The 27,706-nt window shown below is 38.6% G+C and overlaps 1 protein-coding gene across 1 annotated transcript in view; it reads right to left on the minus strand.

Annotated features, from left to right (window-relative positions):
* smchd1 (structural maintenance of chromosomes flexible hinge domain containing 1) overlaps positions 1–27,706 on the minus strand; it is a 459,542-nt gene that overhangs the window by 199,142 nt on the left and 232,694 nt on the right. The window contains exons 23-24 of the mRNA XM_039754843.1: positions 22,388–22,527; positions 10,295–10,429 (exon numbers count right to left, since the gene is read on the minus strand). Of these exons, the coding sequence (XP_039610777.1) occupies positions 10,295–10,429; positions 22,388–22,527 (275 nt within the window). The remainder of the gene's footprint in view (positions 1–10,294; positions 10,430–22,387; positions 22,528–27,706) is intronic.

The following is a 27,706-nucleotide window of genomic DNA, read 5'->3' on the forward strand; positions in this document are numbered from 1 at the left end:
TTATTCCATATTATAATTACAACTTCAACGAGTCTTTTCAATGTCAGTAATGCTTACTATGGACACCTCGGCCAACATGCAGTCTGTGTCTAGACAAATATTGCTTAAAATTAATAGGCTAGTGAATGAAAGAATTAAGGTCACCAACTTTATTACATTTTTGCTGCTAATGTAAAGGGAAGCCACTGAGAAATTCAGCTTGTTTTAGCCCAGTTATTACTTTACCACCTGCTTTCGCCCACTGCGATCAACTATATCAATTCCTGTGCTGACTCCAAATCTAATGTCTACTACTTATAAGCATTTGTTTTAATTTTGTGACTGCCAGTTTTCACCTAGCCATGGAATTAACTATACCTTGTCATTTTTTCACTTCAAATTTTTATTTGATATTGTTCAGATTTCTTATAAACCTTCTGACTTAGTTTCCAGATTTTTTTTCCAAGTTGCTTTAACTGAAGATGTATGCTAAATAATTAATAAAGATGAGTAGGAAATAAAGAGCATTATTAAAATGCACCCATTAGTAGACTCAATTGTTTAATATCAAAACATGTGAAGTCTCGCAGTGCTTCAAATTATATAGAAAAGTGCTCATCATCACAATGCTCTCAGATGGTTCGAGTCCTACATCTCAGGCAGATCCTACAGTGTGGCCTGGAGAGGAGAGTTGTCAAAAACACACGACATGCGCAGGTGTAGCCCAAAGATCAGTGCTGGGTGCTGTACTTTTCCTTCTGTAAACCACCTTGCTGGGCTCCATCATCCAATCCCACGGGTTCTCTTATGGGTGCTGTGCTGATGATACACACCTGTTCCAGTCATTACCTCCGGAGGACAATACAGTTACCAGCTAGAGTCACTAAACATCTTACTGATGTCTCGAACTGGATGAAGGGCCACCATCTACAGCTCAAAATGACAGAAACAGAGGTTCTTGTGATCCGCGCCAGCCAGTCTGTTTAACTCCCCATCTCTGTACACCTTGGCTCACTGTTGCTAACTCTTGCCAAGTCTGTATGCAACTTTAGGGTGGTGATTCATGAGCAGCTATCTATCTCTTTGTTTTTCGTTCATGCAGTTTTTATTTGTGTAACATCTGCAAGATCGGACCTTATCTGACAGAGTATACAGCACAACTTCTGGTCCAGGCTCTGGTCTTGTTGTGTCTGGGGTCTTTTCTAGCAGGAGTACCCACACGTGCTATCAAGTCACTCCAGATGATCTAGAATTCAGCAGCCCGTCTTGTATTTTACTAGCCGGGACAGGAACATGACACTCCTCTATTGAGGTTGCTTAATTGGCTCTCTGTAGCAGCATGCATTAAGTATGAATCCCTGGTACTTACAAAGTGTGGTCACAGTGGTTACTCAGTAGGTCAGCACCTGTGTATACAAAGACACTGATGAGGTGCTATAATTCTTCTCGTCCACAGAGGTCGGCCAGTGTACAGTGTCTGGTTATGCCACCTCTGCATGGTATCAAGTCTCAATCCAGACTCTCTTTCTGTATAGTTACCAGTTGATGGAACAGGCCACCCACTTCTAGCTGTACTGCAGACTCCATCAATGTATTTAAGAAGCAACTGAAGACCAATCTCTTCTGTGAATATCTGTCTAATTGGTTTAAGTAAAAAAACTATACTCTGTGATATTTTTATATTATTGTTGGATTATTTGGTTTAATTACTTAATCAATTATAATATATGATTGTAAACTGTCACATATTAGATCTTTTCACTTGTGGCAATCAACTTTTGTTACCTGTCCTTTTACACTTGCTGAACTAACAGGCCCAAGTCTAATGTTACTCAACCATGCTTACCTCTGTTGCAAGTCGCTTTGGGTAAAAGTGTCTGCCAAGCAAATAAATATAAATGTAACTATAAAAGGTGAAGAGGCGTGACAGAACGAACATGTAGTTACTAAAGCTATTAAGTGGTAATTTATTATTTTTAGGATATCAGGGGTTACTAAAATTTCACTTAGACATTAAAATAGTTCTTACATTTAACTTTAAAGCACATCTATGAAAAAGTTAGAGTTAATGAGGGAGATGCATCAAAGAATCATTTAACTAATTACTGAGACCATGTAATGCTTTTTTATGTGGGGAGTTGGGCGCAATCCTGAATAGATTGGGCACAACAGTACACAAAATATATCACCCAAATCAATCGTATACACCTACTCGCTTGTCAGGTAAGCCTATCTTGCTCTGTTGCAAGTTGATAATTATTATGCAGTAATCATGTACTCAGTGGAACAATAAACATACTATGATTAATGATCAAGCACTGTGCAGATAACCCATATTAAAATCATCAAGTTATTTGACTTTTTTGGTGTAAAGTTTAATTTTTTGACTTAACACTAGAATTACCAGAGCCTACGAAAAAACTCTTAAATCCGTCCCACCTTAAATCACTTCTTAAAACCGTTCTCACCTCTCCGCCAGCGTCTTTTCTTAATCTAAATGTGCTGATAAAAGAAAAGCTGCAAGTAGCCGGCTATTCCATCCCCCCACCGATTTAGAACGTGCAAAAACTTCTCCCAGCTCATGCCTTGATTGATTTTCTGGGAGTGAAGTGGAGTTTTAGAGTGGAAATAATAGATCGTTGTTTGGAACACACGCATTTCATGTCTGTTCTGTTTCTACAGTAATCTGTGTAAACACATTGTTAAAACAAACGTTTTTATATTCTAGTAGTAGATGACAAAATGTAGGCATAAACTATATAATGTATGAAGCATGAAGTCCAAATATCAAAAGAAATATTTTCACAGAAGGTACAAATCTAACACAACAATGGCACTTTTATTCAAAAGTATAACTGCAGAAACAAAAAGCCGCCTTAACATGCAACATTGATACTTGTTTATTATGACTGCCTCCATGGCGCAATAGATTCAGCTGCCGACTGGGAATCAAAAGGTCGCGAGTTTGATCCTGCACCTCTCCGTTTTGAAAAGTAAACTGCTCTTAGTCTTACTATTTTAGAATAAAAACATACATTTGATTTCAGTCTGTAACAGCCGGTGTAATTTATGATACTTGTAAAGGTTAGCTTTGTTTTGTTTTTTTTTGTCAGTTTTATTATCTCGGCTGCGGTCACGAGCCCAAACACACCCCACCCCTGCATCTGATACTGCTATTTTCACATAGACGCGCTGTAACAGAGGTAAACTCAGCTCCCTTCTACATCGGAGCAAGAATGCACATACCATTGCTTGCATACTAAAGTGTCAGCAGGCACTTTTCGTGGCATTACATACATTTTTGCGCATGCCCTCTGCACACTACTTGTGACTTTAGGCTTTAGGAAGTAAATCTATACTAATAAAAGGCAAAGCCCTCACTCACTCACTCACTCATCACTAATTCTCCAACTTCCCGTGTGGGTGGAAGGCTGAAATTTGGCAGGTTCATTCCTTACAGCTTCCTTACAAAAGTTGGGCAGGTTTTATATCGAAATTCTACGCGTAATGGTCATAACTGGAAGCAGTTTTTCCATTTACTGTAATGGAGATGAGCTTCAACGGCGTGGGGGCGGAGTTTCGTGTGACATCATCACACCTCCCACGTAATCACGCAGTACATAAAAAACCAGGAAGACCTCAAAAAAGCACTGAAGAAAACATGCATTATATAATTGAGAAGGCAGCGAAACAATAAGAAGCGAGCGAGTGACATATACAACCATATTCATGAGTTCTGCTACTTGAAACAAAGCACGATGTAAACCTACACTTTAAATTAAGTTCATAGACAGGCTGCGCTGGCGTTTGTAATTTAGTGCCTGCCCATATAAGGCCGTCCGTCAGCGGCAATCCAATAGCAAACTGCCACGGGTAAATATTCACGGGTGAAGGACTGTGCTTATGGAGAGGAAGATGAGATGGTCAGGGTGGTGTTTGACACAAACTCAGCGAAACTGCGAGAGAAAGTTTTAAGTGCCAGGACTAAGGTAACATTAAATACAGCCATGGACATAGCAGGAGATGGCACCAGCACAGCTGGGAACCTTCGATGCATGTACACCGAGTGGCTCACGTGAACTGGCGCAGTGCACAGATAAAAGGCAACAGTTCCAAAGAGCTGAACAAAACCGAATTACACAATTGAAAAGGCAGCAAAAATATGAAGCGTCTCATACATACAAGCATATTCATAAATCCAACTACTGCGGAAACAAAGCACACGTTGGAAAAGTCAATGTCCCGCTAAAGGAAGACAGTGTAAAAAACCCGTGCATGCAGTGTGTCAGGTCTCAGATAAAGAAGAAGACGAGCTGTTTATTGATGCAGTAAGAAACGAATCGATGAATGAAACCTGTCATCTTTACAACGATTGACAAACACGGAATGTAACTTGAACACAACACATCCTACAAATACGAACCTGATTGAAAGAAATAATGATAATCAAATCCTTGATGACAGCAACACTCAGTAACACTCACAAAACAAATACTGTATATTGACAGTCATGTTACGTTATTTTTAAAATGTTCCCTTTTCTTTTCTAGCTTTTTAACACACTACTTCTCGCTGCGACGCGGGTATATATATATGTATATATATATAACCCGATCTACATACTCGAATAATGGATACTTTATTAGCCATCAATGATTGTTTTGGTAAAGCCATACTCAGTGTATTCATTAGATGAGCGGTAAAAAGTAAGGCGAGGGAGGATGACTTATTGAGGCATGCAGGCTGTAGTGCGTCAACTCTATCTGAATTGCGCGATCACATTTGAAAAATATATCTTTTCAAGTTCTATTTAGTCCATATGTGTCAAACTCAAGGGCCAGGGCCACATCCGCCCGGCGTAATTATATCCGCCCCGAGATCATTTTATATACTGTATTATTGTTATTAATGGCCCGGGTATATGAAGCACTGGTAACACAATAAACTACAGATCCCATAATGCAGCGCTTCAGCTGCCTTGCCAACACTTACGCGTTAATCAAGTCTACCTTATGATGCTGCAAGTTATTGCGAAGCTAGCTCACACGATGCTGAAGAGAAAAGTTGATTCTGAAAATAGAGCCTTTAAAACCGATGGGAGGCTGAGTATATGTTTACTGAACCCGTGTGTCTCATTTGTGGAGCTAATGTGGCTGTAATTACAGAATTTAATCTAAGACGGCACTATAAAACAAAACATCAGGGTAACCTGAAAGACCTGAATGCAATGCAGAAGATACAGAAAGCAGAAGAATTAAATAAGAATCTGACACTTCAGCGGACGTTTTACCCGTGCACAATCACAAAGTGATTTCAATTGAGGCTGCTTTTATGGGAGACACAACCACTTGCCCCACTTTCCCTGTTACCAAGTAATGTTAAACCAAGTCGTCACTACGGTGTTCCCAAATACGCACTTTGCTGATAAACTGAGCACACTGAGTTTGCACGGCGCTTTGGTGACTTTGAAGAACAAAAAAAGTCCATCTACATGCGGCTCGAACCTTGTGCATGTTTGGTAGCACATATCTGTGTGAGAAGCTCTTCTCAGTGATAAAGACTAACAAAACAGCACACAGGAGTCGCCTCACTGATGAGCACCTGCAATCCATCCTGAGAATCTCCACAACACAGAACCTCACACCAAACAGAAACGAACCTGTTGCCAAAAAGATGCCAGGCGTCCAGCTCTAAAATGACATATGAGCAAAGACAACTGAATGATTTGATTTGTTATTGCTGAAAGGAACACATTTTATTTATATTTCCAGGTTTTGTTATGCAGCATGTTCATATTTGAATTTGTATAATTTTGACAGGATATATTTTTATGGAGAGCAAAATATTATAAGTTGTTTAATGTTTGAGTTGATTTATTCAGGAATAATATTCCTGTCTGTTTTTACCATTCCTACCAAAGATATTTCTGTCGACTAAATAAAAATTCCTTCTATTTAAAATTTAAATAGAACTTGAACAAATCTGATAGTTCATAATATCCACGCAGACTTGCACGTAAGAGCGGTGTCATCCGTTTTAACAAACAGCGTATTGCACTGATCTGAAATAGCTGTGTGTGTATATATGTAGATATGTATGTATATGTATATAAATGTTTATATATGTGTGTGTGTATGTATGTATATATATATATATATATATATATGTATTTGTGTGTATATATGTGTGTGTGTATATATATGTGTATATGTATAGATATGTATATATATATATTTTTGTGTGTGTGTAAATATATATATATATATATATATGACAGCAACACTCATCACTCACAACAGTGACAAAACAATTACATTGACAATCATGTTACGTTATTTTGAAAATGTTTCCTTTTCTTTTTCATTGCTTCTTTAACACACTACATCTCCGCTGCGAAGCGCGGGTATTTTACTAGTCTATACTAATAAAAGGCAAAGCCCTTACTGACTGACTGACTCACTGACTCATCACTAATTCTCAAACTTCCTGTGTAGGTAGAAGGCTGAAATTTGGCAGGCTTATTCCTTACAGCTTCCTTACAAAAGTTGGGCAGGTTTAATTTCGAAATTCTACACATAATGGTCATAACTAGAAGCTATTTTTCCCCATTTACTGTAATGGAATTGAGCTCGAAAGCCGTGGGGAGTTTCGTGTGACATCATTACGCCTCCCACGTAATTACGCAGTACGTAGAAAACCAGGAAGACCTCCAAAAAGCACTTAAAAAACATGCATTATATAATTAAGAAGGCAGCGAAACAATTAGAAGTGAGCGGGTGACATATAAAACCATATTCAGCGGCTCACGTGAACTGACACAGTGCACAGACAAAAACCAACAGTTCCAAAGAGTGCTGAACAAAAACCGAATTACCCTGCTACGCTCAAATAGACAAACCACACGCCGTGGCGCAATAGTAGAGCCTTCGCTTCTAGCACCGACGTCCGAGGTTCGATTCCTGAGAGGGGATGCACTAAGTATGTACGCGCGCTTCTCGATTCATTTTACCTCGCATCCCCTTGGTTTGAGGCGTATGAAAAAATATGCGTTAACAGAAAGACAGATCACCAATTGAAGCTTCATGAATAATGGATACTTTATTCGCGATCAATGATTGTTTTGGTAAAGCCATACTCAGTGTATTCATTAGATGAACGGTAAAAAAGTAAGAGCAAGGGGAGGGTAACTTATTGAGGCACACAGGCAAAACCACAATAGCACGCTGGCTCGATGTGCTGTAGTCTTGGCGTCAACTCGATCTGAATTGCGCGATCACATTGAAAAATATTTCTTTTCAAGTTCTATTTAGTCCATATGTGTCAAACTCAAGGCCCACGGGCCACATCCGGTCTGGCGTGTAATTATATCCGCCCGAGATCATTTTATATACTGTATTATTGTTATTAATGGCCGGGGATATGAAGCACTGGTAACACAATAAACTACAGATCCCATAATGCAGCGCTTCAGCTGCCTTGCCAACACTTACGCGTTAATCAAGTCTAGCTTATGATGCTGCAAGTTATTGCGAAGCTAGCCCACACGATGCCAAAGAGAAAAGGTGATTCTGAACATAGAGCCTTTAAAAACCAATGGGAGGCTGAGTATATGTTTACTGACATTGCCGGTAAACCCGTGTGTCTCATTTGTGGAGCTAATGTGGCTGTAATTACAGAATTTAATCTAAGACGGCACTATGAGACAAAACATCAAGATAACCTGAAAGACCTGAATGCAATGCACAAGATACAGAAAGCAGAAGAGTTAAAGAAGAATCTGACACTTCAGCAGACGTTTTTACCGTAAAAATCACAAAGTGATTTCAAGTGAAGCTACTTTTATGGGAGACACAAATGCACCAGTGCAACTTGCCCCACTTTCCCTGTTGCCAAGTAATGTTGAACCAAGTCGGCACAACGATGTTCCCAAATACGCACTTTGCTGATAAACTGAGCGCACTGAGTTCGCACGGCGCTTTGGTGACTTTGAAGAACAAAAAAAGAATTTTGAGTTGTTTCGCAACCCATTTGCCGTCGATGTGGAAACTGCACCTGTGCAGATTCAGATGGAGGTGATTGAGCTGCAGTGTAATGGCACACTGAAGGCAAAGTACGATACTGCACGGCCCGCACAGTTTATTCACTCCATTCCGCACAAATGCTCCAGCTCCGTCTACATGCGGCTCGAACCTTGTGCATGTTTGGTACCACATATCTGTGTGAGAAGCTCTTCTCAGTCATGAAGACTAACAAAACAGCACACAGGAGTCGCCTCACTGATGAGCACCTGCAGTCCATCCTGAGAATCTCCACAACACAGAACCTCACACCAAACATAAACGAACTTGTTGCCAAAAAAGATGCCAGGCGCCAGCTCTGATAAAATGACATAAGAGCAAAGACAACTGAATGATTTGATTTGTTATTGCTGAAAAGAACAAATTTTATTTATATTTCCAGGTTTTGTTATGCACCATGTTCATATTTGAATTTGTATAATTTTGACAGGATATATTTTTATGGAGAGCAAAATCTTTTGGGATATTTAAAATTTAAGTTTATTTTTTATATAAAATTACATAAGAGTAAAGAAATTTGAATGTTTGTTCTTTTAACGTTTACTTTATTGCTAACTTGTATAATTTAGACAGGTTATATTTTTATGAAGAGCAAAATATTATAAGTTATTTAAGGTTTGAGTTGATTTATTCTGGAATAATATTCTGTCGACTAAATAAAAATTCCTTCTATTTAAAATTTAAATAGAACTTGAACAGAAACGATAGTTCATAATATCCACGCAGACTTGCACGTAAGAGCGTGAGTCATCCGTTTTAACAAGCAGCGAATTGCACTGATACGAAATAGCCTGCCCATTTAATTATTTAGGAATGGATAAATAAATTTAAGATTTCATTTTTCTTCCTTCATGGATTCTGCCACCCCCAGCAACAGTTGCTCGCAGCCCAAAGACTGTGTGTGTATATATATATATATATGTGTGTATGTATATGTATGTGTGTATATGTAGATATGTATATATATATATGGATGTATGTGTATATAACAACAACAACACTTATTTATATAGCACATTTTCATACAAACAGTAGCTCAAAGTGCTTTACATATTAAAGAATAGAAAAATGAAAGACACAATTATAAAACAAAATAAATCAACATTAATTAACATTGAATAAGAATATATGAATGACAGAAACACTCATAACAGTGACAAAACAATTACACTGACAATCATGTTACGTTATTTTCAAAATGCTTCCTTTTCTTTTTCATTACATCTTTAACACACTACTTCTCCGCTGCGAAGCGCGGGTATTAATAAATAAATAAAGGTATTAGTTAATAAAGGTAAATCGTGTCATAAAATGATTTCTTCAAAACGTCACATATATTTGTCGCTTTCTTTTTTTAAAATGTGCGTTGATCACCGCCAGCATGTTGTAGCATACAGCATCTGGCTACCTGCATGTTCTTGCGTGCACTGAATAAGAGACAAATATAAAGTCTGACTGAGAGAATCAGACTGAAAAAAGCAAACATTTAGAAATGCCATACTTTTAGAGCTGATCGGACGCTGTTTGTTTTCAAATAATATTGCACTTGTGCGATGATGCTTTCACATATATTGTCTCTTTCTTTCAGGTGTGTAATAGAAAAAAGAGCATATAGAGAAACGGAACAGACATGAAATGCGTGTGTTCCAAACAACGATCTATTATTTCCACTCTAAAACTCCACTTCACTGCCAGATAATCAATCAAGGCATGAGCAGGGAGAAGTTTGTGCACGTTCTAAGTCGATGGGGGGATGGAATAGCCGGCTACTTGCAGCTTTTCTTTTATCAGCACATTTAGATTAACAAAAGACGCTGGCGGAGAGGTGAGAACAGTGTTAAGAAGCGATTTAAGGTGGGATGGATTTACGGGTTTTTTCGTAGGCTCTGGTAATTGTAGTGTTAATGCTGATTGAACTCCAGTCAAATTTTTGCCCCTAATATTTCATCTGCTCATTTTTATCAACACCACCAACTTGAAGTTTATAGTACGCTGAGCAACAAAGGACACGGTTTCCCTCTCTGGCTTCAAGCATGTGCAAACATGATTCAAAGATTTTTTTTTTTTTGGAGGAAAATTCAGAAAGAATGTCTACCTGATTATCATGAGCGCAAACACTTGACATGGCCACAATCCAACTTTACTGTTAGTATAAAGCCACAGGTTAAGGAGAATGGTGCATTGAAATCTGTTATAGAGGAATAAATTGTAGAAAATAAAATCAGCAATGAACTTACTGGGATTTCAAATCTTGCATTTAAAACTTGATCCTTCTTCAGCTTCTTGATATGGACCACTGGACCAGTTAATATGCCAAAACCGGTAGTACTGCAGTCCACTGTGTAGACAGGCAAGTTTGGTACACCTGCAAACTGTAAAATAAGCATATTTACAGCTTTTTAATTATATACATATATATTATCATGCACACAGGAGACAGAAGTAATAGTAATAACCCTCCAAACAACAGCCTCTTTCTACCTCTGCAAAATGGAAGACTGACAGCCACTCCACCGCTGTCACTTCTCTTGTTTGCCTTCTTAGACCTGCCCTTTCTTCCTGATCGACTATATAACCTGGGAACTGTCTCGCGTCTGGAAAGATGTCTCCACAAATTAATGTGTATTGAATGTTCACAACACAACAGACACTTGGTTTCAGAAGTCATACGATTAGTTCAAAGGAGATCGCCTGTATGTAGTCATGAGGTTTAAATGGACTGCAGTAAACATAAACCTGTATCTTTCTGGAAGGTCCAGCTTGCGGTAAAACAGTATTATGTCCTAACCTGCACAATAAAAAAGGGCATTAATAAATGCAGAGTAAGGCAGAACTGTGAATTTCCCTAGAGAAGGCTGTCCACCAAAACTGCATAATCGCACAAGATGACAACTAGTGAGGAATGCCACCAAGAGAACTATGATAACTGAGTTATAAGCTAAAGTTGCTAAGTGAGACAGTACAAATAACTATTGCCTATGTGCTTCACAAGACACTACTTTATGGGAGTGGCAGGAGAAACTCTGTTGTCATTTATATACAGGTATATTAAAAAAAGCATGCAAAACATCTCAGCTAACTCAGCTGAAAAGTACTCTTTTCTAATGAAACCAAAAGTCAGATTTTTGGTCATCATACTAAATGCCACGTTTGCTGTAGGACAGACACTACAATTTATCAAAAACACACCATCCCCACCATGAAGCATGGTGGTGGGAACATCTTGCTGTATGGATGCCGCACTGGGGCTAGGAGGCTTATAATGGTAGAAGGTAAAATAAATGCAAGAAAATAATGGGAAATACCAAGAGGAAAACTTCATTTTGTGAGAATCATTCACCTTGGGGGAAGATTTGCTTTCCACCAAAACAACAACCTTAAGCATAAACTTACACAAGAATGCATTAAACACAAAGTTTATGTCTTGGAGTGGCAGAATCCAGATTCTAATCCAACTGAGAACGTGCGGTCAGACATGAAAAATGCTACTTACTCATGAGCCTGATACAGGCTGACAGCTCTTTAGCCATCCCAGTCTACAAATCCAATAGACACCTGTGCACACAGGCAGAGAGCCAACTTGGCTGGAAAAAGTGAATATGCAAAATTCTCACTTGAAAGGGGTGAATACTGTGATGAATCAATTTGTGCTTTATATCTGTGATTAAATTTAACCCCACCACAGAGACCTGTTTTCACTTTGACATTAGAGTCTTTTACTGTTGATCAATGTCAAAAAAGGAAAATTAAATCTATGTGAAAATGTGCAAACTTCCAAAAAGGATTTGGTGATTGTGTGTACATTTTTTCTGTTACACAAAGAGAGCTAGACAGGGCTGTAGAAGGGCATCAATCCAGCAGCAGGACCAGTACCTGTTCCTGTGTGAGAGGAGGAACAGGAGGAGCATTGCCAGAATTATACAAAATGAACTGCAGCTGGATACTGGTGTGGATGCTTCTGACCAGACTTTCAGAAAAAGACTCCATGAGAGTGGCATGATGGCCTGACGTCCTCTAGTGGGGCCTGTGCTCACAGCCCATCATTGTGCAACTCAACTGGCATTCACCAGAGAATACAACAATTGGCACCCCATTCTCTTCAAAGATGAGAGCAGGTTCACACTGAGCAAATGTCACAGACATGAAAGAATCTGGAGATGCTATGGTCAACATTTTGCATCCTGCAACATCATCCAGCATGATTGGTTTGTTAGAGGGTCATTGATGGTCTGAGGAGGTATATCCTTGGAGGGTCACACATGCTAGGCAATGTGCCCTGACTGCTGTTAGGTACAAGGATGAAATCCTCAAAGCCATTCTCAGACCTTACTTTGATGCAGTGGGCCCTGGGTTTGTCCCAGTGTAGGTCAATTCCCAGTCTAGTGTAGCCAGAGTGTGTAGGCAGTTCCTGGATGACAAAGGCACTGATGCCTCCAATTTGCCCACATGTTTCGAGTTGCCGTGATAAAATTCACACAAGTTGGATGAATCTGTGATTTCAATTTTTGACTTTGATTTTCAGTGTGATGATGAGTCCAGCCCTCAATAGGTTGGAATTTCACTGACTGTTGTTACATCATTTTGTTCTCAATGAATTACACAGTATTACTCAAAGATTTTCTTCTCGAATAGTTCGTTCATTGAGATCCGAAGTGTTCCCTTAATTTTTTTAAGCAGTGTATACAATTAAAAACCTTTGTTTACACTAATATCAACTAAATAAAACACAAAAATTGGTGCTTTAAGGATTTCTCTCCCAAAAACTGGATTTCATGTTACATAAATAAGAAATTTATGATGTACAACTCAGGAGTATTTTTTTTGTGTCCCAATCTATCAGCTATCATTGTACCAAGTTTAGAGGTCATAGCCCATAGCATTGCAGTCATATATTTTTGGCACATGATGTCTCCCTAATTGGAAATACAGTGTCACTTTTGGAAACGTACCATCTTTAACCTAAACAATATCTCAAAACAAGTATTACACTGAAACTTACATATTTTTTATTTTTCAGGGAAAAAAAATTATATACACACACACAAATATGTATATGTATATATATATATATATATATATATATATATATATATATATATATATATATATATATAGGCTGCAAGTAATGATTATTTTGGTTGGCATTCAATGTATTTTTCGACTAGTCACGATTACTTCATGCCTGACTATTTTGAGGTGGTTGCATATCCTGTTCTAGGCTCCAGTGCATGTCTTACCTCATTTGCTCACGTCTGTCAACCTTTGAATGTCACCCTGGTGTCTCTGCATTAACACGATTAAAATTAATAATAATCTAATTAAAATAACCAGTGAAACATGTAAATTTCAAAATAATCAGATGTTTTTATATTAGTGTGACCATCACAATAAAAAAGAAATATATTAAATAATACAAACTAAAGTGCATGTAGTCTTTAAACAAAAAAGTGCATTTAACTTAACCAAAAAATACATATTTAAAACTGAAACGTTTTTCATATTTTAGTAACAAATGACAAAATCTATACTAATAAAAGGCAAAGCCCTCACTGACTCACTGACTGACTGACTCATCACTAATTCTCCAACTTCCCGTGTGGGTGGAAGGCTGAAATTTGGCAGGCTCATTCCTTACAGCTTCCTTACAAAAGTTGGGCAGGTTTCATTTCGAAATTCTACGCGTAATGGTCATAACTGGAAGGTATTTTCTCCATTTACTGTAATGGAGTTCAGCCAGTTCCGTGGGGGGGTTTAGTGTGACATCATCACGCCTCCCGCGTAATCCGCGAACTGACTGTCAGCACTACGTAGAAAACCAGGAAGAGCTCCAAAACGCGCTGAAGAAAACATGCATTATATAATTGAGAAGGCAGCGAAACAATAAGAAGCGAGCGAGTGACATATACTACCATATTAATGAGTGCTGCTACTTCGGAAAGAAAGGTGTAAACCTAAACTTTAAATTAAGTTAACAGACAGGGTGCCGCTGGTGTTTCTCATGCCCACGGGTAATGCGGGATACAAGTTTAATGAGAGGGCGCAGGATATAAGCGAGAGTTTTGATCACTTTGTAACTAAGTTAAAATTGCAGGTGAAGGGGTGTGCTTATGCAAATTCCGAGAGACTGTGTTTGTGGGGGATTGACAGTTAACGCGGTTGGGGGAGTCACGTCATCATATCCCTCCCATTTACCTCATTTCGCTCTGAGCTGAGCTCATGCTACGGCGTCTTCGAAGCAACTTCATCACACTCCCACCAAATACTCACAGAAAAATCCACAAGTTAATACACACGCTGTCTCTAGAGTTTCTCCACACTCAATGTATTCCTCGCGCCCCCTTTATACCCTCTAATCTCCCATTTCAATTCAGATACCTCCAATTTCCAGTAAGGCTCAGCTGTATGACAAGTAATAAGTCTCAAGGACAGACCCTACAAAACGATGCCATTGATTTCAGGCAATATTGCTTTTCTCCTGGACAACTATACTTGCATTCTCAAAAGTTAACTCGCGCAGCTTCGTCATGTTACAACCGGAGTGCAGCCAGAAACTTTTAAGTACCGGGTCTTAGATAACATTAAATTAAGCCGTAGACATCGCAACATCACACAAGATAGCAGCTCACGAGAACTTACTGAGCGCAGTACGCAGTGATCACTTCCATGCATCAAACCTGTTCAAAAGCGCATTACACAATTTACAAGGTGATGGCTTTCTATGGCGGTTGTTTATAAAGCAGCGGAGAGGCTGTGTGAAGGCAGCTACACAGAAAAAGCCGAGCGCCACACTCTGAATGTAATGCTGGCATCACCGTTATACCCTCTGATCTCCCATTTGAATTGAAATGTCTCAAATTTCCAGTAAGGCTCTGCTTCGCGATGACAATTAATAAGTCTCAGGGACACACCCTACAAAAGGTTGCCATTGATTTGAGGCAACATTGCTTTCCTCCTGGACAAAACTAAATGTTGCATTCTCAAAAGTTATATATATATATATATATATATATATATATATATATATATATATATATATATATATATATATATATATATATATACACCCGATCTACAATACTGTCAAATAAGCGACCCACACACCATAGCGCAACATGAGAGGCTTCACCTCTAGCGCTGACGTCTTAGGTTCGATTGCGAGTGGGTGCAGTGCGTGTGTACTGCCTGATGAGCCCAGAATTAGGGCGAAGCACGTGCAGCGTACTGTTTGCATTATTTGATAGTAAAACTATTTCAATATATTCAATATATATATATCAGCTTAATGATTCATTTTACTCTAACCCCTATTTGGGAAGAAGTATGAAAAATATGAGGTTAACAGAAAACCAGATCACCAATTTAAGCTTTAGGAATCATAGATACTTTATTCGACATCAATGATTGTTTTGGTAAAGCCATACTCGGTGTAATCCTCCTTCCATGTTATAATATTTCCGCAACTAGCCAAGATTAAATGAACGGAAAAAGTAAGAGCAAGCGAGGGTGACATGAGCAGGCAGGCGACAGCTCAATAGCTCAATTTGGATATACTACAGTAGGTTCTATTTAGTCAGCCAGAAATATCTTTGGTAGGAATGGAAGTTGGATTTAGTCTTTAAATTTCTATGGTGAAGAAAAATTTATGCAATGATGATTAAATTTAACTTTCATTCCTACTAAACATATTTCTGTCGACCAAATAAAAATTACTTAGATTTAAAATTTAAATAGAACTTGAACAAATCGATAGTTCATAATACCCGCATACACTAAGTGCACGTAAGATTACGAGTCATCCGTTTTAACAAGCAGCATATTGCACTGATACGAAATAGCCTGCCCATTTAATTATTTAGGAATGGATAGATAAATTAAGATTTTGTACAAATAATGTTTTAAATTTTTCTTCCTCAGTGGATTCTGGCACCCCAGCAACAGCTCCTCGCACCCCAAAGGAGATATGTGTATATATATATATATATATATATATATATATATATATATATATATATATATATATATATAGATAGATATAGATATATAGATAGATAGATAGATATATAGATTATATAGATAGATGGATATATCCATGTAGATACATATATAAGATAGATATAGATATACATATATAGATAGATAGATATAGGTGTATGTAAATGTGTGTCTGTATATATGTAGATATATGTGTGTCTGTATATATGTAGATATATATATATATGCCAGCAACACTGATGACAATGACAAAACAATTACATTGTCAATCATGTTACATTATTATTAAAATGTTTCCTTTTCTTTTTCATTACTTCTTTAACACACTACTTCTCTGCTGCAAAGCGCAGGTATTTTGCTATATATGCATATGTATATATGTGTATATGTATATATATGCATATATATGTATATGTATATATACTGTATATATGTATGTGTGTGTGTCTGTGTCTATATATATATGACAGCAACACTCATATCAGTGACAAAACAATTACATTAACAATCATCTTATGTTATTTTTAAAATGTTTCCTTTTCTTTTTTCATAACTTCTTTAACACACTACTTCTCCGCTGCGAAGCGCGGGTATTCTGCTAGTATAGACATAAACTATATAATGTGTAAAGTCTGAAGTGCAACGATCAAATAAACACTTTCACAAAAGGTTCAAGGCTGATATAATAGCTTCCGTGGTGCAGCGGTAGAAATTGCTGACTTATAATCAAGAGTCCCCCGGTTTGATCCTGACGGCCTCATATATTTACTGTTTTGAGTAGTGAGTTGCTCTTATTGTTAACATTATACAATAAACACATACATTTGATTTGCGTCTACAACAGCCACTGTATTAAATGTATAGTACTTGTAAAAGTTCCCTTTCTTTTTTACATTTTTATTCTGTCAATCACGAGCATGATACATACTACTGCCCCGCCCCCAGGGATCTGAAGCTGTCACTTTTTATCTGCAACTGGGAATAACTGTAGATGTGTGTGGTGTTTTGAGACAATCTTTGAGACAATCGAACTAGAAATTCTCTGATTTGGATGGACAAAAGCTGACACACAAATGCTGGCGAATCTGCCTTATTCGTATCTCATTATCACTTGATTTTTTATTAAATTTTATTGAGTGTTCCTACTTACGCTGAATTAGTATGCGTCTTAAGGCCCGTGATGTTAAAGCCGCACTGACAAAAAAACGGAGACATAGGTATATATGATATTTGGAATTATTGATTTTATGATCTTATAGTACATTTCAGAAAACACTGTGGAACGGATACAACATTGTTCATATTCATTTGAGTACTTTCTTGCGGTTGTAATCGCACAGGCAATCAGCCACCTGCATGCTGCTGGTAGCACTGAATAAGCTCACGCCTTCTGGTGTCAGCGTGCAGCACCGGGGGGGAAAAAAAAGAAACAAATATATGTGACATTTTGAAGACATCATTGTATGACCTGAATAGTACCAATCAGAAAACATCAAATTAGTTACTTGTAAAAGTTAGCTTTTTTACTTTTATGTTCTCAGTTTTGTTCACACTCTCCCTCCCCTCCTAATCTGACCCTAACTAACTAAAAGCGCCAGCATACGTTCTCAAGAGACAGCAGCATCACATCTCCAGCGAAGGTGCTGCCGTGAAAAGAAAACTCCGCTTAACATAATCTGCATTCTACATTTTTCTCTTTATCGGTGAAGTGTCATTTTAGAAAGTTTGTGTCTCAATTTTTTTCCATTTTCTTCCCCCTCCTCTACCTGACTCGCCATTGCAACCACGTTTATTTTCCTTTACATTCTTCTTCTCCTCAGATGTTCTTTTTCATTGGTAGGACTTGACAAACAATAACAAACAATACTGCCCCCAGACGTTCATATAGTGCATTGCAGTTACAAAAACCAATGTGGTTCTTTGTGACTGGAGCCTCAATCGTCGAGTACGTCGACTAATCGTTGCAGCCCTAATATATATATATATATATATATATATATATATATATATATATATATTACACACACACACACACACACACAAACAGTATTTCACATAATTGAGTACACCCCTCACATTTTTGTAAATATTTTATTATATCTTTTCATTGGACAACACTAAAGTTATGACACTTTGATACAATGTAAAATAGTGTACATCATGTGTAACAGTGTAAATTTACTGTCCCCTCAAAATAACTCAACACACAGCCATTAATGTCTAAACTGCTGGCAACAAAAGTGAGTACACCCCTAAGGGAAAAATGTCCAAATTGTGCCCAAAGTGACAATATTTTGTGTGGCCACCATTATTTTCCAGCACTGCCTTAACTCTCTTGGACATGGAGTTCACTAGAGCTTCATAAGTTGCAACTGGAATCCTCTTCCACTCCTCCATGACGACATCATGGAGCTGGTGGATGTTAAGAGACCTTGTGCTCCTCCACCTTCCGTTTGAGGATGCCCCACACAGATGCTCAATAGGGTTTAGGTCTGGAGACATGCTTGGCCACTCCAGAACCTTTACCCTAAGTTTCTTTAGCAAGGCAGTGGTCATCTTGGAGGTGTGTTTGGGGTCGTTATGTTGGAAAACTGCCCTGCAGCCCAGTTTCTGAATGTTTCCCAAGGAAGGGGATCATGCTCTGCTTCATTATGTCACAGTACATGTTGGCATTCATGGTTCCCTTAATGAACTGTAGGTTCCCAGTGCCGGCAGCACTCATGCCGCCCCAAATCATGACACTCCCACCACCATGCTTCACTATAGGCAAGACACACTTGTCTTTGTACTCCTCACCTGGTTGCTGCCACACATGCTTGACACCATCTGAACCAAATAAGTTTATCATGGTCTCATCTGACCACAGGACATGGTTCCAGTAATCCATGTTCTTAGTCTGCTTGTCTTCAGCAAACTGTTTGCAGGATTTCTTGTGCATCATCTTTAGAAGAGGCTTCCTTCTGAGACAACAGCTATGCAGACCAATTTGATGCAATATGCAGCATATGGCCTGAGCACTGACAGGCTGACACCCCCAGCCCTTCAACCTCTGCAGCAAGGCTGGCAGCAATCATACGTCTATTTTCAAAAGACAATCTCTGGATATGACGCTGAGCATATGCACTCAACATCTTTGTTCGACCATGGCGAGGCCTGTTCTGAGTGGAACCTGTTCTGTTAAACCGCTGTATGGTCTTGGCCACCGTGCAGCAGCTCAGTTTCAGGGTGTTGGCAATCTTCTTATAGCCTAGGCCATCTTTATGTAGAGCAGCAATTCTTTTTTTCAGATCCTCAGAGATTTCTTTGCCATGAGGTGCCATGATGAACTTCCAGTGTGACCAGTGTGAGAGAGATAACACCAAATTTAACACACCTGCTCCCCATTCACACCAGAGACCTTGTAACACTAATGAGTCACATGACACCCGGGAGGGAAAATGGCTAATTGGGCACAATTTGGACATTTTTCACTTAGGGGTGTACTCACTTTTGTTGCCAGCGGTTAAGACATTAATGGCTGTGAGTTGAGTTATTTTGAGGGGACAGTAAATTTACACTGTTATACAAGATGTACAATGACTACTTTACATTGTATCAAAGTGTCATATCTTCAGTGTTGTTACATAAAAAAAAATATTTACAAAAATGTGAGGGGTGTGCTCAATTATGTGAAATACTGTATGTGTATTCACTAAAAGTATAATAAGGAAATGAGAAATTTAAATTTAATGTAATTATCAGAGATCCCAGGTGAAAACAGATGAAGCATTGCATTGTCACTGGAGATCAACATGCAAAGTTTGAAAGAAATAGGTTCCACAAAAGTGGGTGAAAAATTGACTGCAAAATTTGACCCAGACAGAGAGGACAAATTGCATAAAATCATAATAATAATAATATATTAATATATAATATCTGATGTTTGGTGAAGCAGTATTTAGATGTATGAAATTAAACCAAATGTGAAAAACTAGCTGCGCAAAAATTTGGGTGCCCTTGTAATTTTGCTGATTTGAATGCATGAAACTGCTCAATACTGATTACTTGTAACACCAAATTGGTTGAATTAGCTTGTTAAGCCTTGAACTTCATAGACAGGTTTGCCCAATCATGAAAAAAGGTATTTAAGGTGGTCAATTGCAAGCTGTGCTTCCCTTTGACTCCTCTGAAGAGTGACAGATCAACTCCAAAGACCTGCAAGAACATCTTGCTGCAGATGGTGTATCTGTTCATCGTTCTACAATTCAGCGCAATTTACACAAAGAACATCTGTATGGCAGGGTGATGAGAAAGAAGCCCTTTCTGTACTCGTGCAACAGACTCACTTGTTGTATGCAAATGCTCATTTAGACAAGCCGGAATTATTTTAGAACAAAGTGCTTTGGACGGATGAGGCAAAAATTTAGTTATTTGGTCATAACAAAAAGTGCTTTGCATGACAGAAGAAGAACACTGCATTCAAAGAAAAACACCTGCTACCTTTTGTCAAATTTGGTGGAGGTTCCATCATGCTGTGGGGTTGTGCGGCTAGTTCAGGGACTGGGGCCCTTATTAAAGTCGAAGGTCAGATTAATTCAATCCAATATCAACACATTTTTTAGGATAATGTTCAAGCAACAGCATCACAAAAGTTGAAGTTACGCAGGGGTTGGATATTCCAGCAAGACAATGACCCAAAACACAGTACGAAATCTACAAAGTCATTCATGCAGAGGGAGAAGCACAATGATCTGGAATGGCCGTCACAGTCCCCTGACTTGAATATCATCTAAAATCTATGGGATGATTTGAAGCAGGCTGTCCATGCTCAGCAGCCATCAAATTTAACTGAACTGGAGAGATTCTGTATGGAAGAATGGCCAGAAATACCTCCATCCAGAATCCAGACACTCATCAAAGGTTATAGGAGGCTGATTTATTTGCAAAAGGAGGCTCAACTAAGTATTGATGCAATATCTCTGTTGGGGTGCCAAAATTTATGCACCTGTCAAATTTTGTTATGCTGCATATTGCATATTTTCTGTTAATCCAATGAACTTAATGTCAGTGCTGCAATACTACTGTTTTCATAAAGCATGTCATATATTAAAAGGAAGTTGCTACTTTGAAAGCTCAGCCAATAATAAAACAAAAATAAAAAGAATTAAAGAGGGGTTCCCAAACTTTTTCATATGACTGTATATATGTACAACCTGATGGAGCTTGAGAGGTGCTGCAAAGAGGAATGGGGCGAAACTGGCCAAGGATAGGTATGCCAAGCTTGTGGCATTATATTCAAAAAGACTTGAGGCTGTAATTGCTGCCAAAGGTGCATCGACAAAGTATTGAGCAAAGGCTATGAATACTTATGTGCATGTGCTTTCTCAATATTTTTTATTTTTAATAAATTTACAAAAATCTCAAGTAAATTTTTTTCATGTTGTCATTATGGGGTGTTGTGTGTGCGATTCTGAGGAAAATAATGAATTTAATCCATTTTGGAATAAGGCTGTAACATAAAAAAATGCGGAAAAAGTGATGCGCTGTGAATACTTTCCGGATGCACTGTTTCAGACATTTATAGTCTGAATCACAATCTAATTGTATGGGTGGTTACCTACCAGGTAACGCTTGTGGTTGGTCAGCAAGTCGGCTAACATCCACAAGCGTTACCTGGTAGGTAACCACCCATACCTCTTTTGAGTTGAGAGAAGCAGATCATAGAATGGTTGAAATAGTTTTATTGTCAAATAATGCAGAGTACGCAACACGGGTTTCGCCCTAATTCTGGGCTCATCAGCCGTACACACTCACCGCAGCCCCTCTCGGGAATCGAACCTCGGACGTAGGCGCTTGGTCAAGTTGGTCAGCAAGTCGGCTAACATCCACAAGCGTTACCTGGTAGGTAACCACCCATACAATCAGATTGTGATTCAGACTACAAATGCCTTGAATGTAATTACCCTGATCTACATACTGTCAAATAAACGAACCACACGCCGTGGCGCAACGCAAGAGGCTTTGCCTCTAGCGCTGATGTCCGAGGTTCAATTCCCGAGAGGGGGTGCGGTGAGGGTGTACGCCTGATGAGCCCAGAATTAGGGTGAAACACGTGTCACGTACTCTTTGCATTATTTGACAGTAAAACTATTTATATATATATATATATATATATATATATATATATATATATATATATATACACACACACACACATTACAATGAAATACAGAAGTGAAGCAATAAAGTTGCACATTCAAAAAGTGCTGATAAAAATGTACTACCTACTTATAGCATTTACACATAAAATGAGCTACAGTTTAAAGTAGAGGTTAGTATATATTAATAAACAATATTACCTTACAGTGAACTAACAGTCGAGGTTGAACTGTGATATTTTCCACTTCATCAAGTACCTCAACTTGAAAGGGAAAAGCAGTTCCATTTTCAAAGGACAGCGCTTCAGAATCTGGCTTTACTCTTAGTGTATATGGAGGCCCTGGAAAAAAAAGATTGGGTATAAATATGAGCGAACTACACTAAATTAACTTCACCTCAAGTTCAGCAAAAATGTTCATGAATTTCACTGAATTCTGCAACAAAGAGAAACTGAACTAGTTTTTCTTTATATGAAAGACTCCCTATTAATATCACAAACACTACTCAACACTTGTGAATTATCTTTCTCCCCCAACTCACACTAGACATTGGCATATAATTTTTACCATGTCAAGTCTTCTCCTGCCATTGTTATCAACATTACTTAACATTGTTTTCTAGATGGGAACTGCTGTTTGTCTTCAGCAGAACACTATAATATAATGAACAAAAAAAAGTGATCCTTGTAATTATTCATATAGTTTCACCATACAAGATGAAAAAGATCAGTGCTTTGGCTATTTCAGTTGGTTAAAAAATAACTATAAACTCACTTGAAATGGCATTACAAAGTATTTCACACACTGTAGAAAATGAATTACACTGCCAGCATGGATCCAAAGTAGTGAAGAAAGAACAGGCAAAGAGGTACATAGAGAATGAAGCAATCGGGCCATGAGTAAAAAGCGCAGCAGCCCACTCTCAGACTTTTCACAGACTGAATCATTTATATGATTTGTTAGCAGATGTGTACACACTTAGGGCCAGGCAGTACATCAAGTTTTTTATTGTTTATCTATACATTTTTAGGTTAGGTGCAAGATTAAAAAATACCATTTATATCAAGCTACTTTTATTATGCATTAAAATGTATAATTTGTTTCTGTAGAATGGACTTTTTAAAGCCATGTCAGTGTAAGCATCACTCCCACACCCTCATTCTGTACACAAACTCTGCTACACTCCCTCTTACACAAAACCTTCTACACCCCAACATGGAGGGAGACACAGCCTCGACTGAAACGCCTAAGATGAGCTGGTCTATAAAAAAAAAAACATTTGGAGATTGTTTGGAATTGAGCAGTAGAAACATGTCTTTTGCAGAGATTGCTTGTACAGAGGCTGCATCCGAAAGTAGAAGATATTCAAATTTACATACAACATACAACAGTGACATAAACGGCAGGATGAAAAGTGTTAAATTTCATCCCACTGCTAGCACATCCCTTCGGCCTCAACTTTGAAACAAGGCAAGGTGCAAACTTCATTTGTAGTGTGCCTTATGAAAGCACCAAATGGCGTAATATGACTGAGGTGGTGGCATACACATCACCAAAGATACGGTCCCTGTTAACACTAGAATTACCAGAGCCTACGAAAAAACTTGTAAATCCGTCCCACCTTAAATCGCTTCTTAAAATCGTTCACAGCTCTCCACCAGCGTCTTTTGTCATCTAAATGTGCTGATAAAAATCAGTCTGCAAGCAGCCGGCTATTCCATCCCCCCACCGACTTAGAACGTGCACAAACATCTCCCAGCTCATGCCTTGATTGATTTTCGGACATGCTCAAAAAATACATGTGTAATGCCGTGCCAAATAAATAACATTCGACGTTTTGAAGAAATCATTTTATGACACGATTTACCTTTATTTATTTACTTACTTCCTAAAGCCTAAAGTCACAAGTAGTGTGCAGAGGGCATACTCAAAAATGTGTGTAATGCCACGAAAAGTGCCTGCTGACACTTTAGTATGCAAGCAATAGTATGTGCATTCTTGCTCTGATGTAGATGGGAGCTGAGTTTACCTCTGTTACACTGCGTCTATGTGAAAACAGCAGTATCAGATGCGGGGGTGGGGTGTGTTTTGGGCCTGTGAACGCGGCTGAGATAATAAAACTGACTTTTAAAAAAAAAAAAACCTAACCTTTGCAAGTATCATAAATTACACCGGCTGTTACAGACTGAAATCAAATGTACCGTATGTTTTTATTCTAAAATAGTAAGACTAAGAGCAGTTTACTTCTCAAAACGGAGTGGTGCAGGATCAAACTCGCAACCTTTTAATTCCCAGTTGGCAGCTGATTCTATTGTGCCACGGAGGCAGTCATAATCCACAGGTGTCAATGTTGCATGTTAAGGCGGCTTTTTGTTTCTGCAGTTATATTTTTGAATAAAAGCGCAATTATTGTGTTAAATTTGTATCTTTTGTGAAAGTATTTCTTTGATACTTTAGGCTTCATACATTATATAGTTGATGCCTACATTTTGTCATCTACAAGTAGAATATAAAAAACATTTCTGTTTTAACAATGTGTTTACACAGATTACTGCAGAAACGGAACAGACATGAAATGCGTGTGTTCCAAACAACGATCTATTATTTCCACTCTAAAACTCCACTTCACTCCCAGAAAATCAATCAAGGCATGAGCTGGGAGAAGTTTGTGCACGTTCTAAGTCGGTGGGGGGATGGAATAGCCGGCTGCTTGCAGCCTGATTTTTATCAGCACATTTAGATGACAAAAGACGCTGGTGGAGAGCTGTGAACGATTTTAAAAAGCGATTTAAGGTGGGACGGATTTACGAGTTTTTTCGTAGGCTCTGGTAATTCTAGTGTTAAACTGCAGAACAAGCAGGCTTTAAAAAGCTCAAAATAGATGTTCCTTGGTTAAAACTACAGTGGAACCTCGGTTCACAAACGTCTCGGTACACGTACAACTCGGTTTACGCCCAAAAAGTTCACCAAACTTTTGCCTCGGTTCACGACCACACACTCAGTATATGAACAAGCCAGTTTCCCTTTCGGTTTGTGCGCGCTGATGATTTCCGCACGTGTTGCATTGTTCTCGGTCAGACGTGCGTGATTGCACGTGCGTGCATGCTTTCGCTGTGAACTCTTTGTGCTCTATTTCATTTCCCTTCCGGTTCGTACGCGCCGATTACTGTATTTAAGCATGTGTTGAGCCGCTCTATGTTCATGGTTCTCAGTCAGACGTGTGTGCTTTACCTGTGATCTCTTTGTGCTCTACAGTATTTTGTGTGCTTTTGCAGTTAACCATGGCTTCTAAGCAAGTGAAGAGTGGTGGGAAGAACGTTTTGCAGAAAATTGAAATCGAAGTAAAGAAAGAAATTATTGAAAGGTATGAGCGTGACATTCGTGTTACAGATCTTATCGACGAGTACAAGAAGTCAAAACCTATGATTTCGACTATTCTAAAGCAGAAAGAATCTATTAAAGCAGCTGATTTTGTAAAAGGTGTTAACCAGGCAGAGGCTTCAAGTGCTGGAAGAGGTGGAAAAACTGTTTACCAGTTTACTCATTTGCCAATTTGAGAACCCTCGTGCTTTCAAGCAGCACAATGTTAACAGCCAGACTGCCAGTAATGTGGAGGTCAAACACGAAGGGTTGGGTCATAAGGACTTTGTTTTTGGAATGGCTGCATGAGGCTTTCGCTCTCACCAGCTAAACAGCTAAAAACATCAGAAACCCAAGAAATCACAAGAGAGAAAACACCTGAAGGAAAACATCCCTCCATCGCGGAGCCAGACTCTCCCTCAAAACTGTAACCTCCTCTCCACCCAGTTCCTCCTCACTTTATGCCAGAACTTGACTCATGCAAGGTTAGTTTTCTTGGTGGTTTATGATTTTTGTATTACGGATTTTTCAAATGTTCATTTTTCGGTTTGTAGCGTGAATTGTTGCAGTGTTACTTTTCAGTTTTTTCAAATGTTCATTTTTTTTCCCCCTGTGCTTAAAACTCATTAAAAAGTGTTAATACAACAATCGGTTGCAAGGTTATAGTGTGAACTCCTGTAATGTTACTTTCTTGGTTGCTTGTGGTTGGTTTTTAAATAAAGTTTGGATTTGTTCAAATGTTCCTTTTTTTCCCCCTGTGCTTAAAACTCATTAAAAAAAAGTGTTGATACAGCGATCGGTTTGCAAGGCTAACTGCTGCAATGTTAGAGAGAGAGGGCGAGAGAGTGAGGGCAGGCGGGCGAGAGAGTGAGGGCAGGCGGGCGAGTGAGCCTGCGTGCTGGAGGGAGAGAGAGAGAGAGAGAAAGAGAGAGGGCGAGCGAGCCTGCGCGTGCAGCTGAGCAGGGAGCCTGGGCATTTGTGTCAGTGTTATTCAATGTTTTTACATTAGTTTACTATTACATTGTGCATTCTATGGTGTAATTAACTATATTTGTGCTTAAAAATCTTACAAAAAAATATATTTACATACAGTTTGTATGGTCTGGAATGGATTAATTGTATTTACATACAATCCTATGGGGGAAAATTGCTTCGGTTCACGACCAAATCGGTTTACGACCAGAGGTTTGGAACGAATTATGGTCGTGAACCGAGGTTCCACTGTACTTTGCAAGAGAAACATTGCCAAAAATGTACACTCAGGCAGAATCTTACCGATTAGCTTGCAAAAGATATGCATTTCACACTAACAACTGATATGTGGTTTAGTAGAACAAGTGAGCCATATACAAGTTTAACAGTGCATTTCATTGAAAAATGTAAGATGAAAAGTGCATGCCTAAAGACAAGATATTGTCCCTAAGATCACACTAGAGAGCATATAGCTGAAGCCCTTCAGGATGCCCTAACAAACTGGAAGCTTGATGAAAAAGGACAAGCTGCAATAAAAATCTGCAATGGGAGCACAACTGTCAAAGCAGTGAAATTGACAAACAGGCTAAGGCTACAGAGATTTGGTCACCAAATGCACCTGGCCACAAAAAACATATTAAAGAAAATGACTAAATAACAGTTTTACTTACAGGAGGTTAAAAAAAAAAAGCAGTAAAATTTTTTTTTTATATATATGTTTTAAACAAATTGGCTGGTTTAAGTTAAGTGATGTCAGTTAAATGCATAATTAAATTTGTTAAATTGCTTTTAAAAGATCAGTCTCTTTAAATACATGTAAAATAAAGAATTTAAAAAATATTTTGACATGGATGATGACTGCATCACCAGGTAATTTCTTTATGTAATACAATTGTCAGCAGCTTCTACTATAGCTGGAGGAAAAGAAGACTGCTGGCTGAAGTCCAGATTCAACTTGGTCTACCCGTTCACCAGCTAATCACAGAGATGACCACATGGAGGGGGAGCAAGGTAACACATGACTGATAGGGTCCCGGAGCAGCAGGGTGCACTCACAAAAGTTCTGTCCACTGACAAAAAAAACAGGCATCTTATCAACATGGAAGGACACAGAGGTCCTGGGGACAGTCCAGAACACTCTGAAACCCCTTCAAGTACTTCGCAGATGGTTTGTCTGGTGAGGACTAC

The sequence above is a fragment of the Polypterus senegalus genome, chromosome 5 (genome assembly GCF_016835505.1).
Source record: "Polypterus senegalus isolate Bchr_013 chromosome 5, ASM1683550v1, whole genome shotgun sequence".
NCBI classification, from domain to species: domain Eukaryota; kingdom Metazoa; phylum Chordata; class Cladistia; order Polypteriformes; family Polypteridae; genus Polypterus; species Polypterus senegalus.